We start from the raw sequence: 26,980 nt of genomic DNA, 5'->3' as shown, positions 1-26,980 counted from the left end.
GTTCAAGTAAACAATTGATTAGAATCGTTGAGCTGTCGAAAATATATACCCACAGGGATGCATCAATATGTATCAAGCTCTCTGCACCTTCCGCATTACTTAATTTGACAGACCATGCGAACGTGTTATGACTGCTTTCACAACTATACTTACTTACGTACTTGAGTAGATGTAAAGCCAGCTCATTCTACTTCTACTAGTTTTAGGTTGCTTTTAAAAGTACTTCTCCAACTCGTGCTTAAGTAGATTCTGGTGTCGCAGCTTTCTGGACAACTTTTGACCACCTCTGAAGAGTAGCACGCGTTCGATTTGCGCGAAAGAATGAAGATGCGCAGTTGCCCACCTACCATGCCCAATGCCCATTGCCCACACTTCTAAAAGCTGAAATATTCAAAATCCAACGTTTCCTATAGTACTATCGGGAAATTTCCGATCTGATGTCATTGCACTGTAATTGTATCTAGGATATTCAACACGCTTCACATGGCGCTAATAAAAACGAGCAATTTTATTTCTTGCGATTTGCAACCAAACTATCGGACACTCAAACGAGCGATAAGTGTTTGGTAACACAAAAATGACAAACAAACCACATTGCAATTATTAAATTGTCGCTCCCCGACGCATTGTAACCCGTTTTTTTATCCAGCGAAGAAAATGATTCAGCATGCTGTGCAAGGATACGTCTGGCTCTGTGTGGAAGCTCCAACGCAATTTCCTGCGAAATTACCTTGATACATGCAGTAGCGGATCTTGCCTGTTTGACATTTCTGTCGTGATGGCAAGTACGAACATGGTTCGTCGTTCCACGGTGTCCAGCTGCCAGGGCCGCTATCAGAACAACTGTGTTCATTGCACGATTGCGCTTCCTCGTCGTGACCATCACACTTGGAGCCTTTTGGCAAGCACCTGCGTGTTCTTACTTGATTTCCTCCAGGGTAACAACTACGGGGACACGGAGTCCAACGGCTCCATTGTGACCATTGTCCGCATACACGGAAGGTACCGACACAGGGCTGTTCGTCGACGACATTACCGATGCAGAATTTTCTATCTTCACTCACGCATTTTCTGTACCGTTTTTTCACACCAGGCCCGCAGGTGACGGAGCACGGTGAAAACATCGTCCATTCCGTGTAGTAATGGGCTGCGCCGGAGTGCATTCTGGAAATCTCCTTTTTAGGTAAGTAGCAAAGGTTTATATCGCAACAGCCGTCGAAGCTCCCCTCCAGCTTTTTGAAACGCGGCACGAAAAACGGTTTGTACGGACACGCGCCTTTCTTTATACCGACTGGATATAATTTTGGGGGGCATGGCCTTCCGCCGTACAACTTATGCTCAAAACCGCACGCCGAACCCCCACTTGACGAAGGAAGTGGGGCAAAACTTTGACCACTCGAAGATGGCGGTCCAGGCATGTCAAAGGGAAACGCGAACGGGTCGAAACTGGTAGTTAGTGCTGGTGTCGTCGGAATCGGTTTTCCACCGTTTCCACCTTCGTATCCGTACTCTGCAAGCACGTCAGGGATATTAAATGGCCCCACAAGGCCTTTTCCCACGCCATCCCAGTAATCCCAATGATTCTGAGTTTGTAGCTGTTCACCGATACTGAAGAGATGTGAGTAATACATTCGCGTGATAGATTCGTCTACAGAGCAACCCGCGCTTAAACACTTGTGGTAACTCTTGAGTGCATTGATTGGAGAACTGTCGTCAAAGGTTTGGCATCTTGGTCGCCCATACGCAACCTCGTTCTGAATGGCGTAGATACTTCTTTCCCCCGACTTTACTCTCACGTTAGAAATGTCGACTGGGTAAAAGCAGCCTCTTCCCGACAACCAACATGCGTCGATCAAGGCGCAGCCATAGCTGTTGATACCTACAAGTAGAATATTTAAATTGTTAGGTTCATTTTAGAAATATGATGATGAATTTGACTTCCTATAGTCTTGTATTGGTATTGAGCATACTTTAGTTGTCTTTAGTAAGTGTATTCGCTCACTTTGGGGGATTGTGGTGTCGGTGTTACGCCATCTGAGTTCATGATTATATTATCCCATTTGTCACTGATATGCTTTATTTTAGGTGTATTTCCGTTGGTTTTAGAAGTTTGTAGACACCAAAAAGTTTGTCCCTCTATTCTACATATTACAATAAGAAGCAATACAATAAAATCAGACTTTCTGCCGCTTACTTTTCCAGCCTGCCATTTTCGGTGTTACGCGGAATGTCTCCAGTACTGGAATCAGCTCACATCCGATCGGTCCTTTGCGTATCTCCTCATTGTACTCGTTTAGCAGACAGTTCGTAAAATATGGATTCCACGCCCCGAACTGAAACGACATTAATATTCTCGTCAGTGCTATGTATACAAAGGAGAGCAAAGTTCTGCATATTAATGCAAAACCAAACCGTATAGCGAAGGATCGAGATGTCGTCAAGTCAGTCTGATTGAAGATGATGATTGCATCATAGCATCATAACATGAAAATACATCATGGAAACTATACTCTTAGCGAAGAGAGTGTGTCTTTCCACCTGTGTATCAACCCTGATATTCGGGTGTGATTATACAATACACCCATGGCACACGAAGCGAGAACCTACTTCAGACTTATACCGTTGTATAAACAGAGGTGGTCAGTATCGAAGTACTTCTACTTCTTGGAAGTACTCAAGTAGTTTTCCTCTACTTCTGGTACTTACTCAAGTAGATCTGATTTTCTCTACTTCTACTTCGAAATATTTTGTGATCTACTTACTTACTTTTCGCTATTTTCAGTTTGTCAAGTAGAAGTAGTTTAATCTCCCAATACGAAAGATAGCCTGAGGAATTTCGGGGCTGTGTTGACGGAGTACCAACATTTAATTTTTATAAAAGTCATGTAATATCCTAAATTTTCGTTGCGCTTCGCGCACAGTTGTAGATATGGAGTGACAAATATGTTTCAACGAAAGTATCGCTGAATATAATTTGAATACCCGGTTGCGTGGTTCCGTTCACACCGCCTTGTCGCATATACGAGTAGAAGTAGTACTTTTAAAAGCATCCTGAAACTACTTCAAGTAGAACTAGAATAGCGCCGCTAAAATCTAGTCAACTTAAGCAAGTAATTAGTAGTTGTGAGAAGCAGTCGTAAATACGCTCTCATGAGCTGTCAAAAACTGGACACTGAGCCCTGTGGACGGTGCAGAGATATGGGTTCGTGCTGCTACATACCAAGTGGTACAAAGTTTCCGCGCAGAAAAATTCGACCGCATCGTGAGATGCCAACAATAGTTTTGCTATGGAATAGCGGTTCTCAACTTTTGTTTACGCCAGCGCCCAATTTCAGATAACGTCATGGAATTGTTACCTACACCGTATTATAAGGCCCGTAGTTTAGGTGGCAGGAAATATGGATTTGTATCGGACACTGTATTAAGGATTTGCAAGATTATTGTATGCAAAAATGTGGTAGCTCGTAAATATTAATTTTATCCCGGGAAGAAAGAGGCTGCAGTGCACTTAGTTTAAATCAGAGGTCTCAAACTCAAATGAGCTCGCGGGCCAATTTTCTACTTTTTAATGGCGCCGCGGGCCGCAGCACCAATACTAGGGGAATTCAATGTATTTCAAAGTAGGCCTTATTTCCGGGTTTCGGGCATAGGCTTACTCCTGATAACTAGGCTATATTGATCTTGTCATTACCCAAGTCAAATAGAATCAGCGTTTGATTTTGCTTTCAAATGTTGGAACCAAATATATAAATATCATTGGTTGGAACAGATCATTAGCAACTTGAACATAATGGATAGGCTACTCTGCCATAGCAATAGAAATGTGCAATAGGGCTCTTCAAAAATGACTTTTTTTCTCAAATCCTACTGGCTACTTGATAAAATTGTTAGGTTACCTAATTTAAGCCTACACACCAAATTTGGTTCAATTCCAACCACTAGCCGCATTGCTACAGGAGAAGAAAGTTTCGATTTAATATATAAAATTAAATAATAAAAAAATTGAAAATTTTCTGTTCACCCCATGAAAGTGTTAGGTTGACTATAGAAACGATGTTCACAAAATTTGGTTCAATTCCAACCAGTGGAAGCGGCGTTATTGCAGTCGAAAAATTTTGATCTGAATAAAATAGTATTTACGGTGAGCACAACTATAATAAATAAACAAAGAGTCGGTCACCGTAAATACTATTTTATTCAAATACAAAATTTTTCGACGGTAATAACTCCACTTCTACTGGTTGGAATTGAACCAAATTTGGTGAACATCGTTTCTACAGTCAACCTAACACTTTCATGGGGTGAACAGAAAATTTTCCATTTTTTTATTATTTAATTTTATTTAATAAATCGAAACTTTCTTCTCCTGTAGCAATGCGGCTAGTGGTTGGAATTGAACCAAATTTAGTGTGTAGGCTTAAATTAGGTAACCTAACAATTTTATCAAGTAGCCAGTAGAATTTGAGAAAAAAAGTCATTTTTGAAGAGCCCTAATGTGCAATCGCCGAAGAATCCATTGGTGCTACAGCTGTGAAGCGTAGGCTACGACTAGTTAATACTCGCCACATATAATTGACGATAATGACATATATAAAGATACCTATGATGACACAAGATGTAACCAACTATACATCAAAGGGGCAACATAATGTCAATGGCGGTTGTCATACCTACCTGCTTAGATATCCAAGTAAGCTACGCAACGCAAACTACGACCTTTTGATATTTGACTATTTCTCATACCAGTTTGATAGTTTGTTCATAGTGTCCTATATGGTGTGGAGTGTGGACACAAGCAAATCTCACGGCTCAGTGAAATTGTTCTACGTCGAGGCTCATTTGGTCAAAGGCATTTTGACGGTAATTCTTGAACGACTTGCGCAGCATTAAATTTGGTAAAACGGGTATCAATGGAAAGCTACCACAGTAATGATTGCGAATTTTTTTTTCTGTTTGTGGTCCTGGAACTCCCCCAAATGAGCCTCGAATGTTGCATTGTCGGTGGGTTTGGTATTGTGACGTAGCCATGCCATCTGAGCAGCTCAGGAGCAAATGCGCACGAGAGTGAGAGTGTGAATGCTCAATCGCTTGCGCAACAAAGGCCAATACACTTGCCGCTTGCGGTGCTCCTCACCGGCTTGCAGACGTCATTGCTGCGTCACCATACCAAACCATGTACCAAACTCACTTACAATGCAACATTCGAGGCTTATTTGGGGGGGGGGGGGTTCCAGGACCACGAGCAGAATAAATTTTAGCAATCAGTACCGCGGTAGCTTTCGATTGATAACCGTTTTATCAAATTTCATGCTCGGCAAGCCGGTCGAAAATTACCGTCAAATTGCCTTTGACCAAATAGAAAGTGTGACGTAGACCAATTTCACTGAGCCGTGAGATTTGCTTGTGTCCACCACTCCACCCCATATAGGACACCATGGTTTGTTGCGTGCGTGGTTGTACCAAGTCACGGCATTCCGAGTCACAAAAGTGCTTCTCTGATTCTAACGCTTGACCTGACGAGTACGAGTCCGAGTAATTCTACAGAAGGTTGCGCCCAAGTCCAAATCACAATTTTTAGTCACGAATCATCAACGGGTCATGTTTTACCATCATAAACAAGTAATGTCACGTAATAGTTGATCTTCCGCTGCGTGGTAACTTTTGAAAGTGATGTATTAGTGAAGTTTGATGAGTATAGTTTCAGGATTCTCAAGTAATTTTAGAGCGAATATTGAGTTCTCAAATTACAAAAATGGTAGTTAAACATTGTCGAATACTTCGAAATCCAAAATGCCGTCGCGGGCCGCACAAAATGGTCTCGCGGGCCGCATGCGGCCCGCGTGTTTGAGACCTCTGGTTTAAATCGTCTATACGTGCATGTGCTCAGAAGATCTCTTTAGGACGATACCATGTATGAATAAATACAACTACAATTTTTAAAAAGGGGAAATATATCTCATGTATTTTGTTTAGACAGTTTCAACGGTGGTTGACGCTCAAAGTTCTAACGCTAAAAAGCTAAGTGCTATATTTTTCATAATTGAACAGGCCCTGTGCGGCTAGAATACTATAGATTACGATGAGCTAGTTAGAGGATACTTTCTGTCCTCAATTAAGAGGATATGTTATCTTTTTCAACAAAACAACAATGTCCTCTAAAGATGCCCAAAATGTCCTCTTTTTTCGCAATCCGTCCTATTTTTATCTAAGTGCTAGGTGACTATACCCAGAGAATAATAAAGGTCAACCTACCGGACGATCAGCAATATCTGTATAATTTTTTTTTATGTCTCATATTGTAACTTGAAAAAGAGTCCTCTTTTGGTAACCCTATCGAAAGGGACATGAGACGAAAGTAAGAATCCACAATGAGTACACATATCACCTCGATGTGTAGCTACGCATATAATGCAAAATATATTAGATAGTGGGCGGGCATAGGGAGGATGCAGGCAATACTTGAACGGCGTCAGAACCGTATTAGTAATTTACATATGGTGTGAGTCTGGTCTGCAGAGATGTGCAAAATAATCGATTTTGCGGATATATAGCGATATAAATGTACGTCAAGAGACCATCATCGCACTCTTTATTGTTATCTTATCCTAGTCTCGTCACCCTGCTACATCCTCCTCGCCACCTCATCCGAGTTAGCGGTGTTTTACAAAAAGCCTAGAAGTGGGTCGTGCAATAAGTCGGCAGTTACGGAATAAAAATGAAGAACATCGGCCTGGTGTAAATGACCATAGTAGTCGACAAACACCATGAATACCTCAAATCAACCAACCAACCCTGCTACATGATCTAATCAACTGCATTAGGAAATGATCATGATCACTCATCAAGCCCATGTTAGTGTCTTTGAAGGCCAATAGAAGAGCTACAGGCAAAGGCATTGCAAGATGATAGAAAATGACCTTATTGTCTTCATGAAATGTATTATTGGGTGGGGTCTTGGGCCGTTTTGGCGACATTTTCTGGTACTGTTGCAATGTATCTTTGACGTCAATTACTGAAAAATCTTCGTCCTCTTCAAACTGCCATGCTGGCTGCGTAATTTGTTTAATTAGTCGCTCAAATGGATTTTAGCATGCACCTAATGAATTACGAATGGAAACATTTGCATAGATGCCATAGGATATGACGAGTTCATGCTGCATGCCAACTCTTTTGTCGCTTGTCCTTATATATAATATTATCTTCTCATACTTTTCATTCAGTATGCAGGCCTCTATTTTACATCGCCTAGCTATGTCAGGTGGGTGTCTGATTTCAAAGACCACCTCAAGTCGTTTCGACACCTTCCTATCTTTTCATTGTATCGCAATCTTGTGGTGTATTGAAATGATTAAATTGGTAATAATAAATTGATTGATTGACTGACCCTGCATCACAAAATTTGGCTCAACTTCTTGTATTCAGAAATTCCCACCTTTGCAGATATGAGTATGACTAGGGCAAGATTTTGCTACTTTTGCAACTTTTTTTTACGACTTCCGGCAGCTTCCTAAATACTCAGAAGTTATGTAGTATGGTGTTTTAAGCTGTTTGGAGGAATCTTATATTGCAACTTTTCTCCATTTTTTTCATGAAAATTTCTGCAGCTTTTTCGATTTTTCATGCGAATTTTTCGACGTTTTCGAATTTTCATGCGATTTTTTGCAACTTTTTGCGATTTTTCATGCAACCAACGTTTTACTGAAAATATTTGGTACTATATGTAAATAGACCGATTGATTATTTCACTGTCGTTTAAATTTGAGGTCCTTTCTGATTTGACTACATTCAGGCTGGACAGCCGAAAATTTGATTTTTACAGGGTCAATTTTTTCAGGCTATTGATTTTGTTAAAGTTGCCAGCACTGAGTTTTGCTACGGTGCCTTGCACACGGATCCATTCGAGTATCTTATACCCTAATGATTTGAAGGAACTTGTCCATAAATGCTACTTTTTAGTGCAACTTTTGTGAAAAATAAATGCAACTTTCCACGGATTTGACTGCAACAAAAATTTGCCCTAATAATGACCAATGGGCAATGGGCATAGATTACAACCTAAAACTGTAGTAAGCTCAGTTACCTTTGCAACAACCTTATCTGCGTGGTTGCGAAACGCCTTACTTCGAATAGCGAAATGACAAACTGGAACGCCAGGCAGAACCTTTGGTCCGAAGGCTTGTCGCAATTCAAACAACGGAACATCGAAGTAACAACCTGGCTGCACACCGCACGCTCTGTGGTTCGAGTCATACTTGGAGTTATCTCCTGCTTTGCACGGAATTCTTAATACAGAGCACTGGTTGGAGTGACAACTTTATAAATATGTCATTACGTAACAAACCTCACACAGTACGGTATGCTATGTGGTGGTTTCAGGACGTAAGGCTCGTTTCTTTGCGGCTTGCAACTTCCAGGAAATGGCACAGGTGGTATGCATTGAAGTGGAAGACTCGGCAAGTAGGGATTAAGTGGCATTAGTGATCTAGCACCAGCTTCAACAGACTGGGAAATGGCATTTGTGGTCTCTTGCAGAAGTGTATCATCTAAATTCCCTTGACTTTCCGCGTCGGGGTCTGTATTAGAATTTGTCATTCATTAGTAGTGATTGATCAATGATCAATGATCATGATCACTTGCCTTTTATCAATATTTTGAAACAACAATAAAACAAGCACACAAATTTATCCATATTCATTTCACAAACCTGGGCATTCGCAAGCTTCACATGTTCCTCTTCGAAAGCAGCAGCGCTCTTTATATCTCCTACATTGACCCCTGGTTTTTACTTGGAACGCATTGCCATCGCCGTCGATATCCCAACAGCCTCGATCGGCTAAAGACACCCAAAATTAACAGCACTGCAGAATGCGGGGAGTCCGATATGGACGGTACAGCCTATACTTACGTATAATTGTCTTAACACAATCTTTTGTTCCATCGGGGGTCACTAGGAATATAATATATAGTCATCACGTTGGTGATATTATAAATGAAACGTCCGATGGTGCAGCCTACTTACGTATAGTTTTATTGGCACAATCGTCCGTCTCATCGGAGGTCCTTATAGGACAGTGGTCGGGAACCTTTTTCGACCAAAAAGCCATATTGGCCCAATATTTTCCATTGTAACTCCCAAAGAGCCATACATGTCAATCAACCGTTACGTCACAATTGAACATCCATGACATATTGGTAGCACTAATGAATTCATAGTGTACGCCATATTTTTCTGCCCACATGGGTAGGTGGAGCCAAACATGATCACTACAGCAGTACATACACACCAGAGTTGGGTCAATTACATTAATTCAGTTCAATTACAATTACTCCCTTACATGCTTCAATTACAATTACAATTACTCAATGCTAAAAATATCAAATTATAATTACAATTACTGTTAAAGATGCAATTGATTCGGTAGAGAGGTGTTCTTTTACAACCGTAGCGACGTAATTAGGAACAATCTAAAGCTATTCATGTTTCAGTCATGGTACGTAGAATACCCTTTAATTAAAAAACTCCAACTCCAACTCCTAATCATGAGTACTGAAAACTACAAAGACAGAAAAATGTTTCGAGCGACTGTTAACAACCAGAAGTTTGAGAGACTAACAGCGAATAGGATATAGGACAATCAATGAAATGTAAGCAAACGAATAGGTTACTCAGAGCTGAGTGAGGATAATGAAAAGTAATTGGTAATGCGTCAGCGATAAGGATGATACCGATAAGACGTGTAAAATTAAAATAAATGCAGAAGGAAAGAACCTCCTGATAACTACGAATTACAACATTTTGGTTCGCATTTACATTTTCACTTGCTCGGAAACTGTTAGAATGCATTTGATGAACATTATAGGGTGCGAAAATTTCTCGCCCCTGTAAATTTGGCCAAGATTGGAAGTAAGATTGGGATGACATCTCAACAAATGCGTGATCAAGTTTGATGAAGCCTTGGTTGGAAATTTTAATTTCTTTTTGCAATTGTTGCAGCAAGCCTCGGTATACTGGTCAGAGATTTAAAAAATAAAACTCTGACCGTGGTGTGGTGTAGGAAATGGTTCGGCACAGGTTTCAGAAGAGTTTATTTGCTGTTCATCCATTTTTGAAATATTAAGATGTAGTTTAGCCCACTGTTTCTCTAACTTTTTTAGACACGCCCCCTTTATGACAGTGAAAGATTCCGTGCCCCCCTTACCGTCATATCACACAATGAAACCAGAATGTTAGCAATCCTTACAGATAGTTTGATGGTATGGAAGGTTATGACTGCTGATGAGAGAATTCTCCAATATGAAATTCGGACAATACACAGAGCCATAACTATGAAACGGAGGTGAATCGCGCAAAGCGCGGAAAAAACTCCAGTTTACCGGAGCTCCCTCCCTTCAGATGCATTCACGCCACCCAAGGGAGGCACGCCCCCAGTTTGAGAACAACCGGATTAGCCTATATTGTAATTCACAAAGTTTTCTGTTGCTACTGAAGTATGGGAAACAGTTTAGCATGGCTGAATTATCTAGTTATAACGCGGCACGCATAGAACACCGATGTAAATATTACAGGTGACGACTGTGTACCAAGGCCTTAAGGTCCCTCGTCGTCATCCTGGTCCGTACCGGATTTCCACTGGTGTAACGAATAAATGATTGATTGATTGATTATTTTATGTTGTGATTGTCAGGTTTCCATAGAAATGTAATTGAAATTGTAATTGAGCAAAATTTTTATCAAATTACAATTACAATTACACAAAATAGAAATGCTTCAATTACAATTACAAATAGGCCTACATGAAAAAATGTAATTATTACATTCAACTCAATTACAAATTACAATTGATCCGAAACTCTGATACACACCGAATGATATGTCAGTGACGTGTGGTTAGGGGAGGCAAGTGAGGCAGTGCCTCATATGTCGTCAGGGATGAGTGAAGAAAAGTGTGAACCCGTCAATGGTTATTGGTATCTTCTATCGATGTTTATGAACATCGTTGGGTTATATTCTTTTTCTGAACAAGTCACACACAATGTACAATGCGATAAGACATAATGCGATGACTACATTTTGAACATTTTTATTCCCAAAATCAAGGAATTTTCTTATTTATTGTTCGTAAATAAAGCGCGAAGGAGAGGTAAAGGCCTCTGCACACTGAGCTCGCGACCCGATAAAACGAGAGAATCGCGCCTGTCTGCGACTGGGCCATGCAGACCGGAGTCTCCGGCAACTCGCAACATGCCGTCTGCGACAGGGTTGGGCAACTGCGCGACAAAGTTGAAAATTTTCAACTTCGTCGCGAGTTGCGAGCGACTGGTCAGCAGTTACTGATCGTTAGCTCTATGTCACCGCAATAGTTTGTCCGGGTATTGCGTGTTTTGGCATCTATAATTGTTTCCTCATTGAGTTTAGACGGATTTAAGGCCATTTTAGAACTTGAAGCTTAACTGCAAGAACGCATTCTACTGTAAGCACTAAGCAGTACCGGTACTTGGTAATTATCAAAGGCTAACCAGTACCGGCAGTACCGATACCGCGAAACTCTCATTATGTCTACAGGTGGATTTAATAGATTGTCTGATTCATTTTAACCTGTTCCGTGTACATTGGTTTGAAACTGGGTAAGCAGGTAGCCTACATATAATCGTGGTATGTCATGGGTTCACTGATGTATCTGTCAGACACCGGTACATCTCGGTACACGACGTCTGAAAACCTTTTTGTTGACTAGGTAGCAGCAGTGTAATTCTTGATGTTAGATTTCGTCTATTCTCCTCTTTATCAGACTTCGGTACGAAATGCAGAGGCTAATATTATAGAAGTCAGAAATGGACTATGCATGGAGAATGAATCAACGAGACCCACGGATCGATTTCAATGCTTGATACCCGAGGGCGAATCGAAGATTGAAAAGGAAAGAATCCCAGAGTTATATTTGAATATTTACAATAAAATTATAATGCATTTGAATGTTGTTCTCTATCATATCGAGAAATTAATCTATGAGTGCTTGACAGTTGATGCAGTCACTGAGGCAATGGAATACAGAAAGGCTTGGTGTGTGTAGAATAGTAGGCTGCAGCTAGAAGTCCAGAAATTTGGATCGGCAACCGGAAATAGCGCGTTCAACTGGGTCACCCAGATTATGCGTTTTCATCATTGAAATATGATATTGGTTCGTTAATAGAAAAGTGTGTGCATATAAGACGTCATCTTATTCATTGAAAAACCCATGTATACCCATCGAAAGATTCATTATGCGATCTATCGGGAGCTGTGCAATGTGTATCCATTTCGATACTTCGGACATAACGCGCAAGAGCTGTAGTTGCCGCTTGTGGGCACTACCGGGACCAGTGTGCATTGCTGCGCGACTTACGACTCGCAACTCGCGATGTTGCGTCGCGAGGTCAGTGTGCAGAGGGCTTAAGGCTTCATCTGAGTAACAGTGCAACTCGTCGTAAATAGCTTATAATTTATGATCACTGTTATTAATCAAATGTAATTGTCGCGTTGATTCTGAAAATCCAAGTATCGATAGCGACTTCTAAAATATTCGGCGTAACGTAATGTTGCGTTACACACCTACATTTTACGGCGGTGCTCGAAAGCAACTAACCAATCAAGAAAATGGATAGCTATGGCGTTGTTTTAATGTTGTTTTAATTTTTAATTGTGAATGTCACTTCCATGACATTTTATTGCTCGCAGTAGAAGGAAGACAATGTGTATTTGAAAACTGCATTTTCGTACAAGTGTCGGCAATGCCGACTCGGCCTGTCTGCTATTCTCTTTCGTCAATCAAGGTATCGTGCAATCCAAGATTTCTAGGCGCGCGATGGTGGTTAGTGTAACAGTTACTTTATCTTATCTGATTGATGTCGGATGCGGTCTGCGAACTGTTACATTATTATAATTCTTCTTCAGCGGTCTTGTTGCTAACACGTCGCTCTTCCAGTAGTCATCATACTTTTAATAGCATTTATTGAACGGTTAACAATATTTAACTCGCTCTAAACGAAAATAATATAAACAAATTAAAAGACAATCCTTCGAGAACCGCACATTTCCCGGGCCCGTCACCGAAAACATGTGCGGGGAAAACCCCGGCACGTGACTGCAGTTATTCACCCGTTACAGTTAGATCGCATTCGCGAGTGGTGTTAGTCGCTGATGCGACAACAACTTAAATTTGGGGATTTAGAAAAGAGGGTGGTACGTGGCCCACTGTCTTGATCTCTAAAAGACATGTTTATGCTGCCATGAGAATAATTATTATCGCCGTCATGAAAATTTAGCAACGAGTTGCTTCAATATTGATATATTAAATGCAAAATTGAAAATTTCTTAAAGAGCCATATCTTTACCCAAAAGAGCCATATATGGCTCGCGAGCCATAGGTTCCCGACCACTGCGTATAGGAATATAATTTATAGTAATCACTTTGATGATATTATAAATGTAAGAATTTAAAGGCTTGTAATCAGGGTTGTAATGACTCGAGTCTGACTCGAGTTACGATTTCTTTTGTGACTCGACTTAACTCGAGTCATTTATTCAAATACATAATATGACTTGACTCGAGTCGACTCGAGTCATTGTGCATGACTCGAACCAAGTCATGCGACTCGTGACTAGGACGGCAAAGACAAACATTTCATTATAACTTCGAAGCAGGACAGTAACTGCCGCTTCCTATAAACCCCTCCTGAGCTCGAGGGGGCCCAAAATTTTTCGTTAATTAACATAAATTTTGAGAGTTTTTTTGAAAATTTATGCAACCTCTTCAAATTTAATATGGCCAAATGTCTTAATTATTGGGTACCCTTCACCCCCCCCCCAAAAAAAAAAATAGCGCATGATTTATAGAAATTTGCATTTCGGCGTCGGTCATTACCGCACCACGACGGATCAAGACATATCAAGTTTTCGGCCATGTAACATGCAACTCCGAGAAGTGTGCCATAACGATCTGCAGCGGGAAAACTTCGCCCAAAAAGGACTGCCGCCCGAAAACTTCGATGTATATAGGCCTACATATGTGTTTAATTGTCCATAGGTGCCTAAACAGCTGTGGTCGAATGTTCCAGCCCTGGCAATCTGAACCCCACGAGACAAATGTCATCCCACAGAGAAAAAATATTTGTCAGTGATGAAATACCCATTTGAAATCGTGCGCGTCTTTTAGTTTAGTAGCCTACGTTTGGGCGAATTCAATATCTTTTGTCATAGCAGACAGGAGGTCATTTCTCACTCTACTTGGGGATCTGAGTGAGGATAAAAATTGATAGCAATCTGTATATTTGGGTTACCATAATTTTGTTGCTCAAATCCCGGACATTCCTTAGCGACCACTGGCGGGTTTTACAATGAGGTGTGAGCACATTGTCAGTCGATATGACGTCACACTACCAAAGTTTCACCTATCGATTGCATACAGGAAGTGTGTGAGTGGAACATAGGTTCTGAATTGGGCCATCTCTAATGTTAGCTCTGTTGATTGCTTGGGTCTGCAACAGATTTCTTCGCGGGCCGGATGAAATCGTCGGGCGCCCGGACCGTATCCGTTACCGCTCAGCCGGTCGTGTGTTTGACATCCCTGCTATAATGCACGGTTTTCTGGTTGGGTGTTGTAACCGGGTCCGAAACAGCAATTTTTAAGTCCCCCTCCGTCCAAAAAAGCACTGATCTTGGGCCCACCATTGGTTAATCGATGTCAATAATATTGGTTTTCCATATATTACAAAAAAATGCACCAGCAGGTGCACATCCGGGGGTTTCCAACCTTTTATGGTCGCTATCTCATTTCCAATTTTAAAATCTTCCGTGGTCCAGCTCAAAAGATAATAGGCTCATTACTAAAAAAGGTAAGCTTGCCCAGACTTATACTCATGGCCTGTATTTTGGAACCTGGTAGCTTCCAACATTTCCCAGAATAAAGGCAAACGACCCCCAGGTTTAGAATAAATGTATTTGACTAAACCATTCAAACGGCCTTGACCAACTCTAGGAATACACCGTTATCTTATAATTGCGATTACAATTAGACTTATTTCAGTAAATGATGGTTATTTTTAAATATATTTGATTGCATTTTTTGCGAGGACGGTGCGTGGTTCACATAATAATATCAATATACGTTGCACTGAATAGCGCGCAGCGCGAAAAAAAAATTCAAATGGCATGAATCTGCCTAAAAATAATAGTATTTATCAGTGGCGGCTCGTGACAATATCGGGTGGTGGGGCAAGGGCTGCGAGCGACTTTTATCAACATGACGTCACAATGGCGTTTTCCAACGTAAAAGAGTAACTTTAATATGATGGTCACATGAATTTCCCGACAACAGTGATTTTAACGTAGGTGCCGCGAGAGGTTTGCCGGTGAGCCGTGACTTGAAGTGTGGTAACAAATGTTTTATTCATTTTTTTTTAATCAAAGGATTATTTTACATAATGTACGTGAACTAAGAATCGTCCCTATGCCACGAATCAATTATCAGGTCATCCTTAGGAGCATGCGTTATGATTTCATGGTAGAGTTAGAGATTACGCAAATTGATAGGCCGTCCGAAAGTGTTTCGTACACGATCCTGGTGTGTTACGACCACTGAGCTGGTGGTTACGAGTTACGACCAGGTGATAGGCAACCAAAGCGGAGGTACCCGGCGTACGATTGGATCAATGGACTGGACAATTTCTATCATCATCATCATTGGTTTATTAGCAATTTTATCAGTTCAATACACCACAAAAATGCGATACAATGAAAAGACAGGAATATGTCGAAGCGACAAGGAGTAGTCTTCTAGACCTTTAATTTTCGCTCTAAAGGCAACTGCGTAAACTAGCCTACGTACGGAGCAAAGATTCAATACGATTCATGTTCGCACTTGACTTGACCAGACTAATTCCAATGACTAGAACTCGAGAGATTGCGTAAGCCTAACTGCAAAGGTCAACGACTTCGGACACATACGCAATTGTTATCTCATAGATTGGGCCTGTCATATTGAATCCAGAACATCAATTTGAATGGTCTTTGAAGAACTAAGGACAGCAGCCTCGGAACTTCGGTCTCGGAACAACATAGTACATTTTGGCCTTGAAACTGGAGATTGTGACGCAACACATACGGCTTACTGTCTGCTGCCAAATCGCCGTTGGAAAATATATTAATCAATAAATACATGAATGAAAGCCGTAAACTTAGCATACTGTTACATGAAATCATCGAGAAGTAGCATTCGCAATCTCATAACCCATTCCGGCATGGTACACTGTCAAAATCAATACAAACAGACGAACACCGAACTTTGAGTAAAATAGATCGAGGAATAGGCTGATCGAATGATCAGCTGTTAGCCGACATCGAAAATGAAATAGCTATCGCATTTGACAGGGGATTGTAAGCAAATGGTTTGAAGGCCACAATTTCACAGTGAAATGCACATTGGCGAACATAAAATTATGTGAATATTTGAATGCAAACCGAGAATCTTAGTTAGCTGTTTCATGCGATCATCGAGATATACCATTGGAAATATCATCACCGATCTCGTTATGGAACGCAGACTAGATTAGCACAGACAGACACCGGCTTTTCCGTGAGATCCGCAATGATGTAGGTAGGCTAAGTATCAGATCAGCGCGCATCTCTACCATACTCGACCTCGAAAACGAAATAACTGCCTCAATCATTGAGCGTCAACTTTAAGACTTGGCACCGCGTTCGATACTAAAATCAAGACATACCGTGCAAAAGCTCATGACAGATCTAGGTATGGAACATCGTTATTATCAATAGAGACCAATAACGGCTTTTGCGTAAATCTGTTAGCGATAAATGAAGAGTCAGCTCTCACTCGACTTTGGAAACGAAATTACCACCCACATAGTTCAGTGACAAACTTGAAACTTATTACAGCGGTCGATACTAACATTAAGACTTACTGTGCCAAATATCATGACCGATCTCGGTATGGAACATCGTCAAAATCAATGGAGACCAATACCGGCTTTTGAGTAAAATCTGTTTGCTGTACAATGTACATGATAGATCAGCACACACTGAACTTCGGAAACGAAATTACCACCCTTATCTTTGAGTAGCAAGCCTGAAACTTGGAGCAGTGCTAAATACTACCTTCACGACATATCGTACCAAGTTTCAAGAATTATCATGGTGCGAAACACCGTCAAAATCGACATATACCAGCAAAGGTCGAGTCAACGCATATCACGGCAACCGAGTTCAGATATAGATACGATTGCTACATCACACCTTAAGGGCGACAGGCATAGTTGCCCCACTTGCTCGGCCATTTTACGAATAGGAGAGAGTAAATCACCGTTTCTTTATTGTGCGCGGCTTTGAGAGAATAGATAGTGAAAGCTTGTTATGAGCGCTACCGGGGCAAGCCCCGGCTAGGCATTCACAAAGCGAAAACACAGAAGAGAATTCGATTTTCGCAGAGACTTCGCTATGTATGGGCATTTGTTAGCGAAAGCACAAGAATAATGCGGGTTTCGCCGTGATCTCGGTATATACTGATTGCTGTGCGTCTATAAATGGTTAAATTGTTATTGAACAGAATTTTAGGTGGGGCAATGCCCCAGTTGCCCTATAGGACGAGCCGCCACTGGTATTTATGTTGATTTACAAAAACAAAATTGAGCCTACTTCAAGCCTTGAAAATTCCAGACATTTAGGCATAGCTTAGAGTTTCCTCCCAGACGCAGTATTTACAGTGAAATTCCGGACGTATGGCAACCCTAACCTATATATGCAATTCCCGATCATATTGACCGATTCAATATGAATTCTAGAATTGCCGCGGTTAGGCCACACTAGCTGATTAACTGAACAGTACAACGAATCTCGCTGATTCGTAGCGGAAAATACGTATAGCATGGTGGGGGAAGTTTGGAGTATCACCCAATGAGGGGCCCAAGACCAGCATATGGGTGGGGACTGACAAAGTGCTGTTTCGGTCCTGCTTCGAAGAATAGTAAGTCACAACACTTTGATTCGGACTCGAACCTGTAATCACTGACTTGGACTCGGACTTGACTCGGTGGTGAATTGAAAATGACTCGACTTGACTCGGGTCAAAACTATAAAACTGAGATTGACTTGCGACTCGGAACTTTGTGACTTGGCTGCAGCCCTGCTTGTAATCACGGCGCAACGTTACCAGACTGCTTACTGCTATTCTTTGTGAAAAACAAGGTATGTGTTGAAAATGGTGCTTTTTGTTTTATATTTGAGACATCGATAAGCGTTGTATATAGAAGCCTACAGCTGTACTAGTACATGGTGCATTTTAGTTGTTTTCTGTGTTAGCCTTGGAATATTATGCAACTCTGGTGCTTTTGTTCAAAATTGGGCATAATATTCGGATTTGTGTGAATTCTGTTTTGTGCAAGGTAGCCTGCTATTCGCTTATCGCGTACAGATGCTAAACAGTATTGTGAGGGGTGAAATCTTTCGTTTAGAGCGGGGCTTTTCGACCTTTTTTCGTCTGTTGCCCATTTTCGGGTTGAAACTGTTCTGTGGCTAAATTCTTAGAGTTCTGCTCGATATAGGGCTGGAAAACGCTTCTGAATATTGCCTGGGACGACGATAAATTGGAGCGGACGATTTTCATACCGATGTGTCTCTGGTTACCTAGGATTTTTATACTTAAAATGACAACCAATATAAAAATGCTTAATTTGATAACGTTAGAATCATTTGCAAGCTGGAGGTTTTGGAACAGACTCTTCCTTCATATCGCATGACGGACAAATGGAACATATTCAAATTCAGTACATGCATGCATCGTAATAGATTGATACCAATTCGCTATAGTTATTTACATGTAGTAGGAATAAACACGCGAGCCGTTCTTGTAGCATTTCCGTGCGCGCTTGTAATCAGCATGCGTGATTTTCAAGACCTCAGTCATATAGCATGTATACTACTAACGACATTATGGCGCGACGAGCACACCAATTAAATCCGTGCCTGACGGGGAATAAGCATAGCCGTGATAACGAAACGGGCCAGCTTCAAGGGTTCAAGCAGTTTCAAACATGATATCAGTGAATATGGAATATGCGAGAGAAGTGCATAAAGGAGTTTTGTTCGCAAGTTGTGCATGTCGTGTAACTACTGCCGTTGCTGTACCACAGTGGTTCTTAACCTTTTTTCCTCCAGTGCCCCCTTTCCAAAATTATCGTGCTCCAGCGCCCCCCCCCCCCCCAACCTCATATTGTAAGGAATGTAATAAATACAATGAGTAAGAGGGAGGGCCGTAACAGCACTTCGTCAACCCCCTAAAACGATTGCCTTGCGCACTCATAGCGTGATAAACCAAACTTCTGAGGGCTTCGCCCCCAAGAACCCCGTAGCGTGATTTCGATGGTCAGCAAAGTTTGTGTAGCCTGGTCGTCCTAGGTACCAAAATTTTCTATAATGCATGAATGAATAGGTGGTAGCTACATATATAAGCCGCTATAAACTTTTGATCCTCTCAGCCCACGAAATCAGATTTACCAGTAACGCTGAGTGAGCTGTCGTATGGCGAAAATAAAGGGCACGTAATTAATAATTAAACATATTCGGGCGTGCCCGTAGGTACAATTAATTCGTTACCAGGGACGTAACAGCACTTCGTCAGCCCCCCCCCCCAAAAAAACGTTGGTCTTGGGCCCCCATCGGGTGATACACCAAACTTCCGGGGGGCTTCGCCCCAAGACCCCCCTTCTGCTATCCGCTATTTACTGATACTATAGTCATCTACATTGGGTGTCCAGTCCACTGTCCATTTACTGAGCCAGCTATTCTCATCTAAACGCGCAAAGCGCGAAAAGTTTCAATAATTATTGATTGAATTGGTCAATATAATCGGGAATTGCATGTATATTGATATCAATTTTTATGCTCTCTCTTCTCACGTAAACAGATTTACCGGTACAGCTGAGTGATTTGTGATTGATTGGTCCCGTAATTAATAATTAAACATATTTGGGCGGGCGAACCCGTTGGTATGACTTCGTTGCATGATGTTATTTCGTGATCTCCTGTCTGCTATATCAAAAATATAGAATCGCCCAACAGGGATATCGCCCAACAGGAATATCTAGTTTTAGATATCCCTGTCGCCCAATCGTACTAAACTAAAAGACGCACACGATTTCAAATTGGTATTTCTTCACTGGCCTATAATTGGACAATTAAACCTATATGTCTTTTGTAGGCTATATATAACGAAGTTTTCGGTGTTAATTTGCTCTGAATACTCACTAAGGTAATGTCCTACCACCACATCATCTACTGCGAAGTCATTTATCTCCAGCGCCCCCCATACCGCCCCCCTGAGCCCAGTGCCCCCCATTTTTCCCCTGAGCGTTTCCGCCCCCTTCAAAATCGCCAGCGCCCCTTCGGGTGCGCTGGAGGCAAGGTTAAGAACCTCTGCTGTACCAGAACATTAATTCCAATGATAAAGTAAATTCATGGCCAACTCCACAGATTAATGCGCTGCGGAAAATCCGTAATTCGTTGCGTATATTTTCACCAGAAATGGATCATTCCAATGATACAGTCAATTCATGGCCAACTCCACAGATTAATGCGCTGCGGAAAATCCGCGATTCGTTGCGTATATTTTCACCAGAAATGGATCATAAATTGCGATTGTGACTATTTTTATGTTACAATATTACGACCTACCGCGGTACCGTTTATCTAAATCTACACCCAATACACTTTAGTCCCAATTTTCTGACGGAATACTTGGCTACTCCAGAATTATGTTCTAGTTTTTATAAAATCGAAATTTTCATCGTTGCTGTCAGTCGAGGGTTGCCATCATATAGTTGCAGCCAGGAAAAACAGACGCCATCGTCTGCCTTACATTTCGACGACATGTACTTATTACATCATTACATCTATACATCACTACGTCTCATTTATCTGATTCAAATGAAGAGCTTGGTGTGTATAATTTGATAATATGAATATATCTTTGCGGGAATAATATGACAAATACAACTAAACATCCACCAACTCCACAATTTTTCGAATATCCCCGTGGCCTACCTCAAAATGCTCATGCGACCCACCGGTGAAAACCCCTGATTTAGAGCTTATTAGATAACTTTTCAGTTAACACGCAACTTCTTGCGCCCGTCGTAGAATTCATGGATTCGTGTCTTTTATAGCTCTGACAAATTTATGCTAAACGCTCATTCTCCAAGAATTGGCTTTTCAGATACCCGGTTTTGTAGTCATTCCACTCTGAAACTGTCGACGATTTTATTCTCAACTGCTCCAAATATGATTTTCAACGGTAATTTATTATTGAACCCTGTCATAGTCGTAATTTTCGGGTATTCACGACATATAACCTTTTAGTTTTGGCTGAAGTATTAATATCCCCGGTCGCTGGAGTTCATGATCTCATTTCATAGATCGCTGTAATTATAATCCATATTGTCACGCTCGATTAATTTCCAAGGTATTTTGTAACGGGGGAATTACAGAACGTAGAGCACCAGACCTTCAAACGTCATAAGCGCCACTATATTTCTACAATACTAATAAAAATGATATTAATTCCATGGATAACACCACGTGTAAAAACTGCGGTATCCCGGTATCGCGTATAAACCTACATAGAACGGTTAGGGTTGTGAATGGCCGGCCATTAGCAGTTTGCAATTATTTTTTACAATCGTGATAGAGCTATAGCATACGATTAGCTGTGTGCAAAACGAACGAAGTTGCTCATAAGAAGGGTAGGTATAATTCGGGAATACGTAAAAGTCTCCTCACGGCTGGATCGATCTTTAAAATCGGGCCACTTTCTGACACATTCTTCGACCTCTTCGGTGTCATTCTGATTTGTCTCTCCATCGATCGTAAGCGTATTGTTGATCCAGCACTCGATGTCAACTCTACGTGAAAATGCATCAAAATCATTTCTGTTTCGGGAACATGAAATCACCCTGCAGTAGCATACAAAGCCTATCTCGTCGATCAAGCTATTTGCGGGCAAGGCCGCCTCACCTGTACCGAAGTCGACATCGCTATGTGAGTATGCAGCACTGGTATAAAAATATGGTCCACTCCATTAGCATGCGACTGTGATCGAGATTCTTACTTGCACTTGGCTAGAGTACTAGAGTACCAGTTAACGATCGTATCCCAGTTCTTGCTTATCACCAATTCATAACTTTTGGTGATTTCGCATGACTTGAAAAAATCCCCTAGATGTGTTTGCAATTCGTCTTCAGTGGGCCTTTCTTTTCCTTCTGGATGAGGTGGACACCCTGCAATTATCATTACAGAATTTTCTCGAGACAAATTTTACATAGGCTCGGTGTGGAAGGACCATATTTTGTCGTTCTTGTTTCTGAAGCCTATTCACGACGGTTGCGATCTACCATTTTTGGTGGCAGCATTTTCCTCATAATTCATTTTGACCATTGCAAATGCAATGACTGCTTTGCCGCTGACAAAACATGTCAAAACGTAGTGTCTCCGTGTTGAGACTTAATTCTGCGACACGAACATCATATTCACATTTCTTGTAGTCGAGGTGGTTAGGCGATTATGTTTTATTTTTCATAAAAGTCACGAAGGCAGGAATCCCATTGATAAGCACTTCAATGATTAAACGTTATGCCTAACGAACATGGTAGTCGGATCCACAGTATACATGGCGTGCCTTGAGGCTCACTTTAAAGGCCCGAACATGGTTTTGATTTGGAACTTTTTCGCGTCACCATCGCCATGCTTATGTTATTCATTGCATACTGTCACGTGTCATGTTTCCTTATTTATTTAGTAATAACAATTTACCTCTACGCCTCATTCAGGTTCATAATAGGACTCTTTTCTTGGTCTGGATGAATACGTCTGCTGCTATTGATTAGTATATTCATATGGAAATTAGCCCGAATATTTTTGGCTGACACTCGTCAGGGGTAATCGTCAGCAACAAGTAGAGAATTGGAAAGAACATTGTATATCAACAATCGTATGTAAGGTCCTTTCCAATTCTCTACCAGTTGCTGACGATTACCCCTGACGAGTGTCAGCCGAAAATATCCGGGTTCATTTCAATATGAATATACTATTCGATTGTATATTGAAGTTCTGTACCTCCAAAAAGCTCTTCAAATGTATGCTACTATGCACAATAGTGCCAAATCAGTTAAAAACATAAAACATGTTTTTGTTACCAATTTCTCATATAATTTTTATCTGGCAGAGCATGAAGCCGTTTACGCGGATTTTCGCATGAATAAAAATGCTTGTTTTGATAACGTTTCTAAACTTCATGATGCATACCGAATAAACTGTCATTCCTCCCTCTCTCTATACTCTGAAAAATATATTTCATGAATATAGTTGTTAAATTGAGCAGGTTTTTACACAATTTTAGGTTAACTCACAGTTATACACATGTCCTTCCTAATTTAATCTCAATAAATAAACTAGGAATTGTCTGCACGACAGGCTTCAATTTATAATTGAGATATCTTACTTTTACGGTACATATATTGTAACTTGCTATCCAAGATCATGGATATCACCAATTTACTCAAAAGGACAGCTATTTTATATTCTATAATGATCAGCTTGAACTATATATATCATTTAGGTCACTTCTTTGCTTACGGTTCGACGTAGGTCATATGACTCAGCAACCCAGACACGTAAAGAACGTAAAGTCTGCCGTGAAGCAGGAAGGGGTCTGGAATCTATTGATTTTATGATGGCGTCTGGCTCTTCGAGAATTTGATGTCGGCACTTTCTAGCACCGCCATTTTCACTCCGTGTAATATTTACAAATAAAAACGTGCACACTGTGCATTAGGGCTGTTCAAAAATAACTTTTTTTTCTCGATTCAAGCCGGTCACCTCTTAAATCGTCAGGTTGCAGTAGAAAACATTGCTCACCAAATTTCACTCGATTCCAACCAGTAAAGGCCTCCGCTGATCCAATTAAAATTTTTAATTTATTATGGAAAATTAAAAAAAAAATCCAAATTTTTCTGCCAACGCCATGAAATTGTTGAGCTGTCTTCAAAGACGTTACAAAACAAATTTGAGTCAATTCCGACCAGTAGAAGCGGAGTTATGTGAGTTTTTTGATGATAATCCTCGGATTATTCTGGATCGGTGGATAATCCGCGATTTATCAACGAAAAACTCACATAACTCCGCTTCTACTGGTCGGAATTGACTCAAATTTGTTTTGCAACGTCTTTGAAGACAGCTCAACAATTTCATGGGGTTGGCAGGAAAATTTGGAATTTTTTTTTTTATTTTCCATAATAAATTAAAAATTTTAATTGGATCTGCGGAGTCCTATACTTGTTAGAATCGAGTGAAATTTGGTGAGCAAGGTTTTCTACTGCAACCTGACGATTTAAGAGGTGACCGGCTTGAATCGAGAAAAACAGTTACTTTTGAACAAGCCTACTGTGCATGTATATCAGAGCCTCTCGTCCCTTCACAATCGTCTGTTGTGGTGTTTAACCCATGTGAGCGATGATTGTTATATTTGTTTTCAACTTACCTTATATACTGTCTTACCTTCCACACTTATTAAAAATACAGTGAGTAGACCGATAGTCCACTCTAATTTCATCCCGTCTCTCAGTGTTCCAGCTGCTGCTGCTCCACATGCAGTCAACAAGTAAATGATCTTGTGCATGATGCGATGAGAATTTAATTGCTTCCACAAATTTCCCCTGCCTACGAGTTCATGATACGAAAATGCGTTTTCCACCGCAGTGAGCTGAAAATAGATCGTAATTAGAGCCTATGCTTTAAGTGTACTTCATTCGACGATGTCACAGACTATACAACTTGTCAGTTCGTCAGCGTCCGAGTGACAGTCTTATATTTGTGCAAAATTAGGACGGCACCACGGTCCACGGTAACTGTTATAAGGCAACAAGTGCCTTTTTCATTTAAAAATGTTGCGTTGTCCGGACAGTCGGACAGCCTCCTCCACCGTCTCGGCGTTGCAGTATTATGGTCGACAGTCGCCCTCACATGGGATAACATCGTTTTCAAATTCGCATAGAGTGCTTATGAACGTGTTTTGTAACGTTGAACATTCGGGGAACCCTTTTGATAATCTGCGAGCCTTCGGGGAACCCTAAATTTTCACCTTGAAAATTGTCATCGTATTTTCGGTCGAGGAGCAGCAGCATGATACCAATCGCTTAATTGCAAATAAGCTTTGAATATCGGTGATTAAATCAGAGGTGGTCAGTAACGAAGTACAACTATTTTTTTGAAGTACTCAAGTAGTTTTCCGCACCTTGGGTACTTACTCAAGTAGATCATATTCCCCGCTACTTCTACTTCTACTTCGTAATATTTTGTGATCTACTTACTTACTTTCCGCTGTTTATTTATATATCAGTTTGTCAAGTAGAAGTAGTTTAATCCTCCAATCAGGGCTGTTTTCATGGAGTATCAACATTCAATTTTCCTTAGAGTCGAGTAAAGCCCAGAATTTTCGTCACGCTTCGCGGACAGTGGATATGGAGTAACCAGCAGTATGATTTCACGAAAGTATCGGTGAATATAATTTAGGTAGTGGGTTGCGCGGTTCCATTCACATCGCATTGTTACCCATATATAAATAAAGCTACAAAATATGGCATTTTTACAATCCGTTGTATTTTTTTTTATTAACGTTTACTATTCGTGCAAAGTGTTTACACCGTATCCTATGCAACTTCTCCGTATTGCTCTCCGACTAAACTACGTGCCTTATAATATGGGGGACGGCGCCATGCCATGATATCTTCTAAATCGGTCTGTTCGAGTAAACAGAGGATTAGCATCGCATTTCCATATCAATACTAGCATTTTCATCCCATGATGTGGACGAATGCTTATGCTGTAGAAAATTGGATAACTCCTGGTATGCATCAATATGAATAAGGCTCTGCACCTTTCGCATAGCTCAAATTGCAGCTTTTGACAATCCATGCGAACGAATTTCAATCGTTCTCACGGCTAGATTTAAAGTCAGTCAATTCTACTTCTACTCTATGTAGTTTTTGGTTGCCTATGGAAGAAGTACTTCGACTTCTACTGGAGTAGCTTTTCTGACTACTTTGACCACATCTGGATAAAACAGGCATTTCAGACGGGTGGGGTTTCGATTTCGAGCACATACCTCCCCTGCGTATGCCATATCATCGTCGTAATCCACATTTTAATAAAATTTCATCAGATGAAAACACCACAAGATTGCGATATAATGAAAAGATAGTATCAAGTCAAAATAACATGGGTTACTTTTTAAATCAGACATCCACCTTGGACATTGCACAAGATGTACCACCACTGCAGTCACGACAACTGTTCGCGCCGGATTGCCTGTAACTATTTTATACCCAGTAGTATATTATAATGACCAATTGGGTGCTCCATATATCAAGTCCATAGGCCATGAATGACATACCTAGCAAATAGCTGCTCCGTAATGTCAGAAGTTTTGGGTAGTGGAGAATGAAGGCTTTGAATAAATCGGAAGTAGGGAATGAAGACAAAAAGGTTGGGAACCATACTGATGTATACAATTTGGGGTGGCTGGAACCGTCGAAGTTGTCGTCGTTTCAACAGTTATAGCATGAGCAATGAGCATATAGATATAGAATGGGTGTTCTGATGATGAAGACCGACGACGGTAAAAATTCTGCATAACCAAGTAATCCTGGATAAAGATATTTTGGTGTGTCCATGACAGTGATCGGAAGCCCTTTTCGTCGATGGAGCCATATTCACCCTATATTGTCAATTGTCAATGCCAATCAACAGTGACGTCAAAATTAAAGATGCGTGACGTCATGACTAAAAAATAATAATAAACATATTTTAAACAAGGGCCATATTTTAAACATGCTTGTTTCAAATTGAGTTTTGATTTAATTACAACCCTAATATTTCCATGTT

At 40.8% G+C, this 26,980-nt stretch overlaps 1 protein-coding gene across 1 annotated transcript; it reads right to left on the bottom strand.

The window, feature by feature from the left end:
• Nucleotides 1–517: 517 nt before the first annotated feature.
• LOC145446742 (uncharacterized) lies at nucleotides 518–24,716 on the bottom strand. The gene is made up of 9 exons (XM_080325097.1): nucleotides 24,596–24,716; nucleotides 22,152–22,320; nucleotides 21,824–21,945; nucleotides 8,906–8,947; nucleotides 8,705–8,833; nucleotides 8,342–8,573; nucleotides 8,081–8,282; nucleotides 2,195–2,333; nucleotides 518–1,879 (listed from the first exon to the last, which is right to left on the bottom strand). The coding sequence occupies exons 1-9, from the start codon at nucleotides 24,714–24,716 to the stop codon at nucleotides 663–665; spliced, it is 2,373 nt and encodes a 790-aa protein (XP_080181223.1). The 3' UTR covers nucleotides 518–662.
• Between the last annotated feature and the right edge of the window lie 2,264 nt (nucleotides 24,717–26,980).

This window comes from Botryllus schlosseri, chromosome 9 (genome assembly GCF_051294905.1).
Source record: "Botryllus schlosseri isolate E-star chromosome 9, Bs_hap1, whole genome shotgun sequence".
In the NCBI taxonomy this organism is placed as follows: Eukaryota; Metazoa; Chordata; class Ascidiacea; order Stolidobranchia; family Styelidae; genus Botryllus; species Botryllus schlosseri.
The sequence above is the reverse complement of the archived record's forward strand: the minus strand, read 5'-3'. Positions and strand labels throughout refer to the sequence as shown.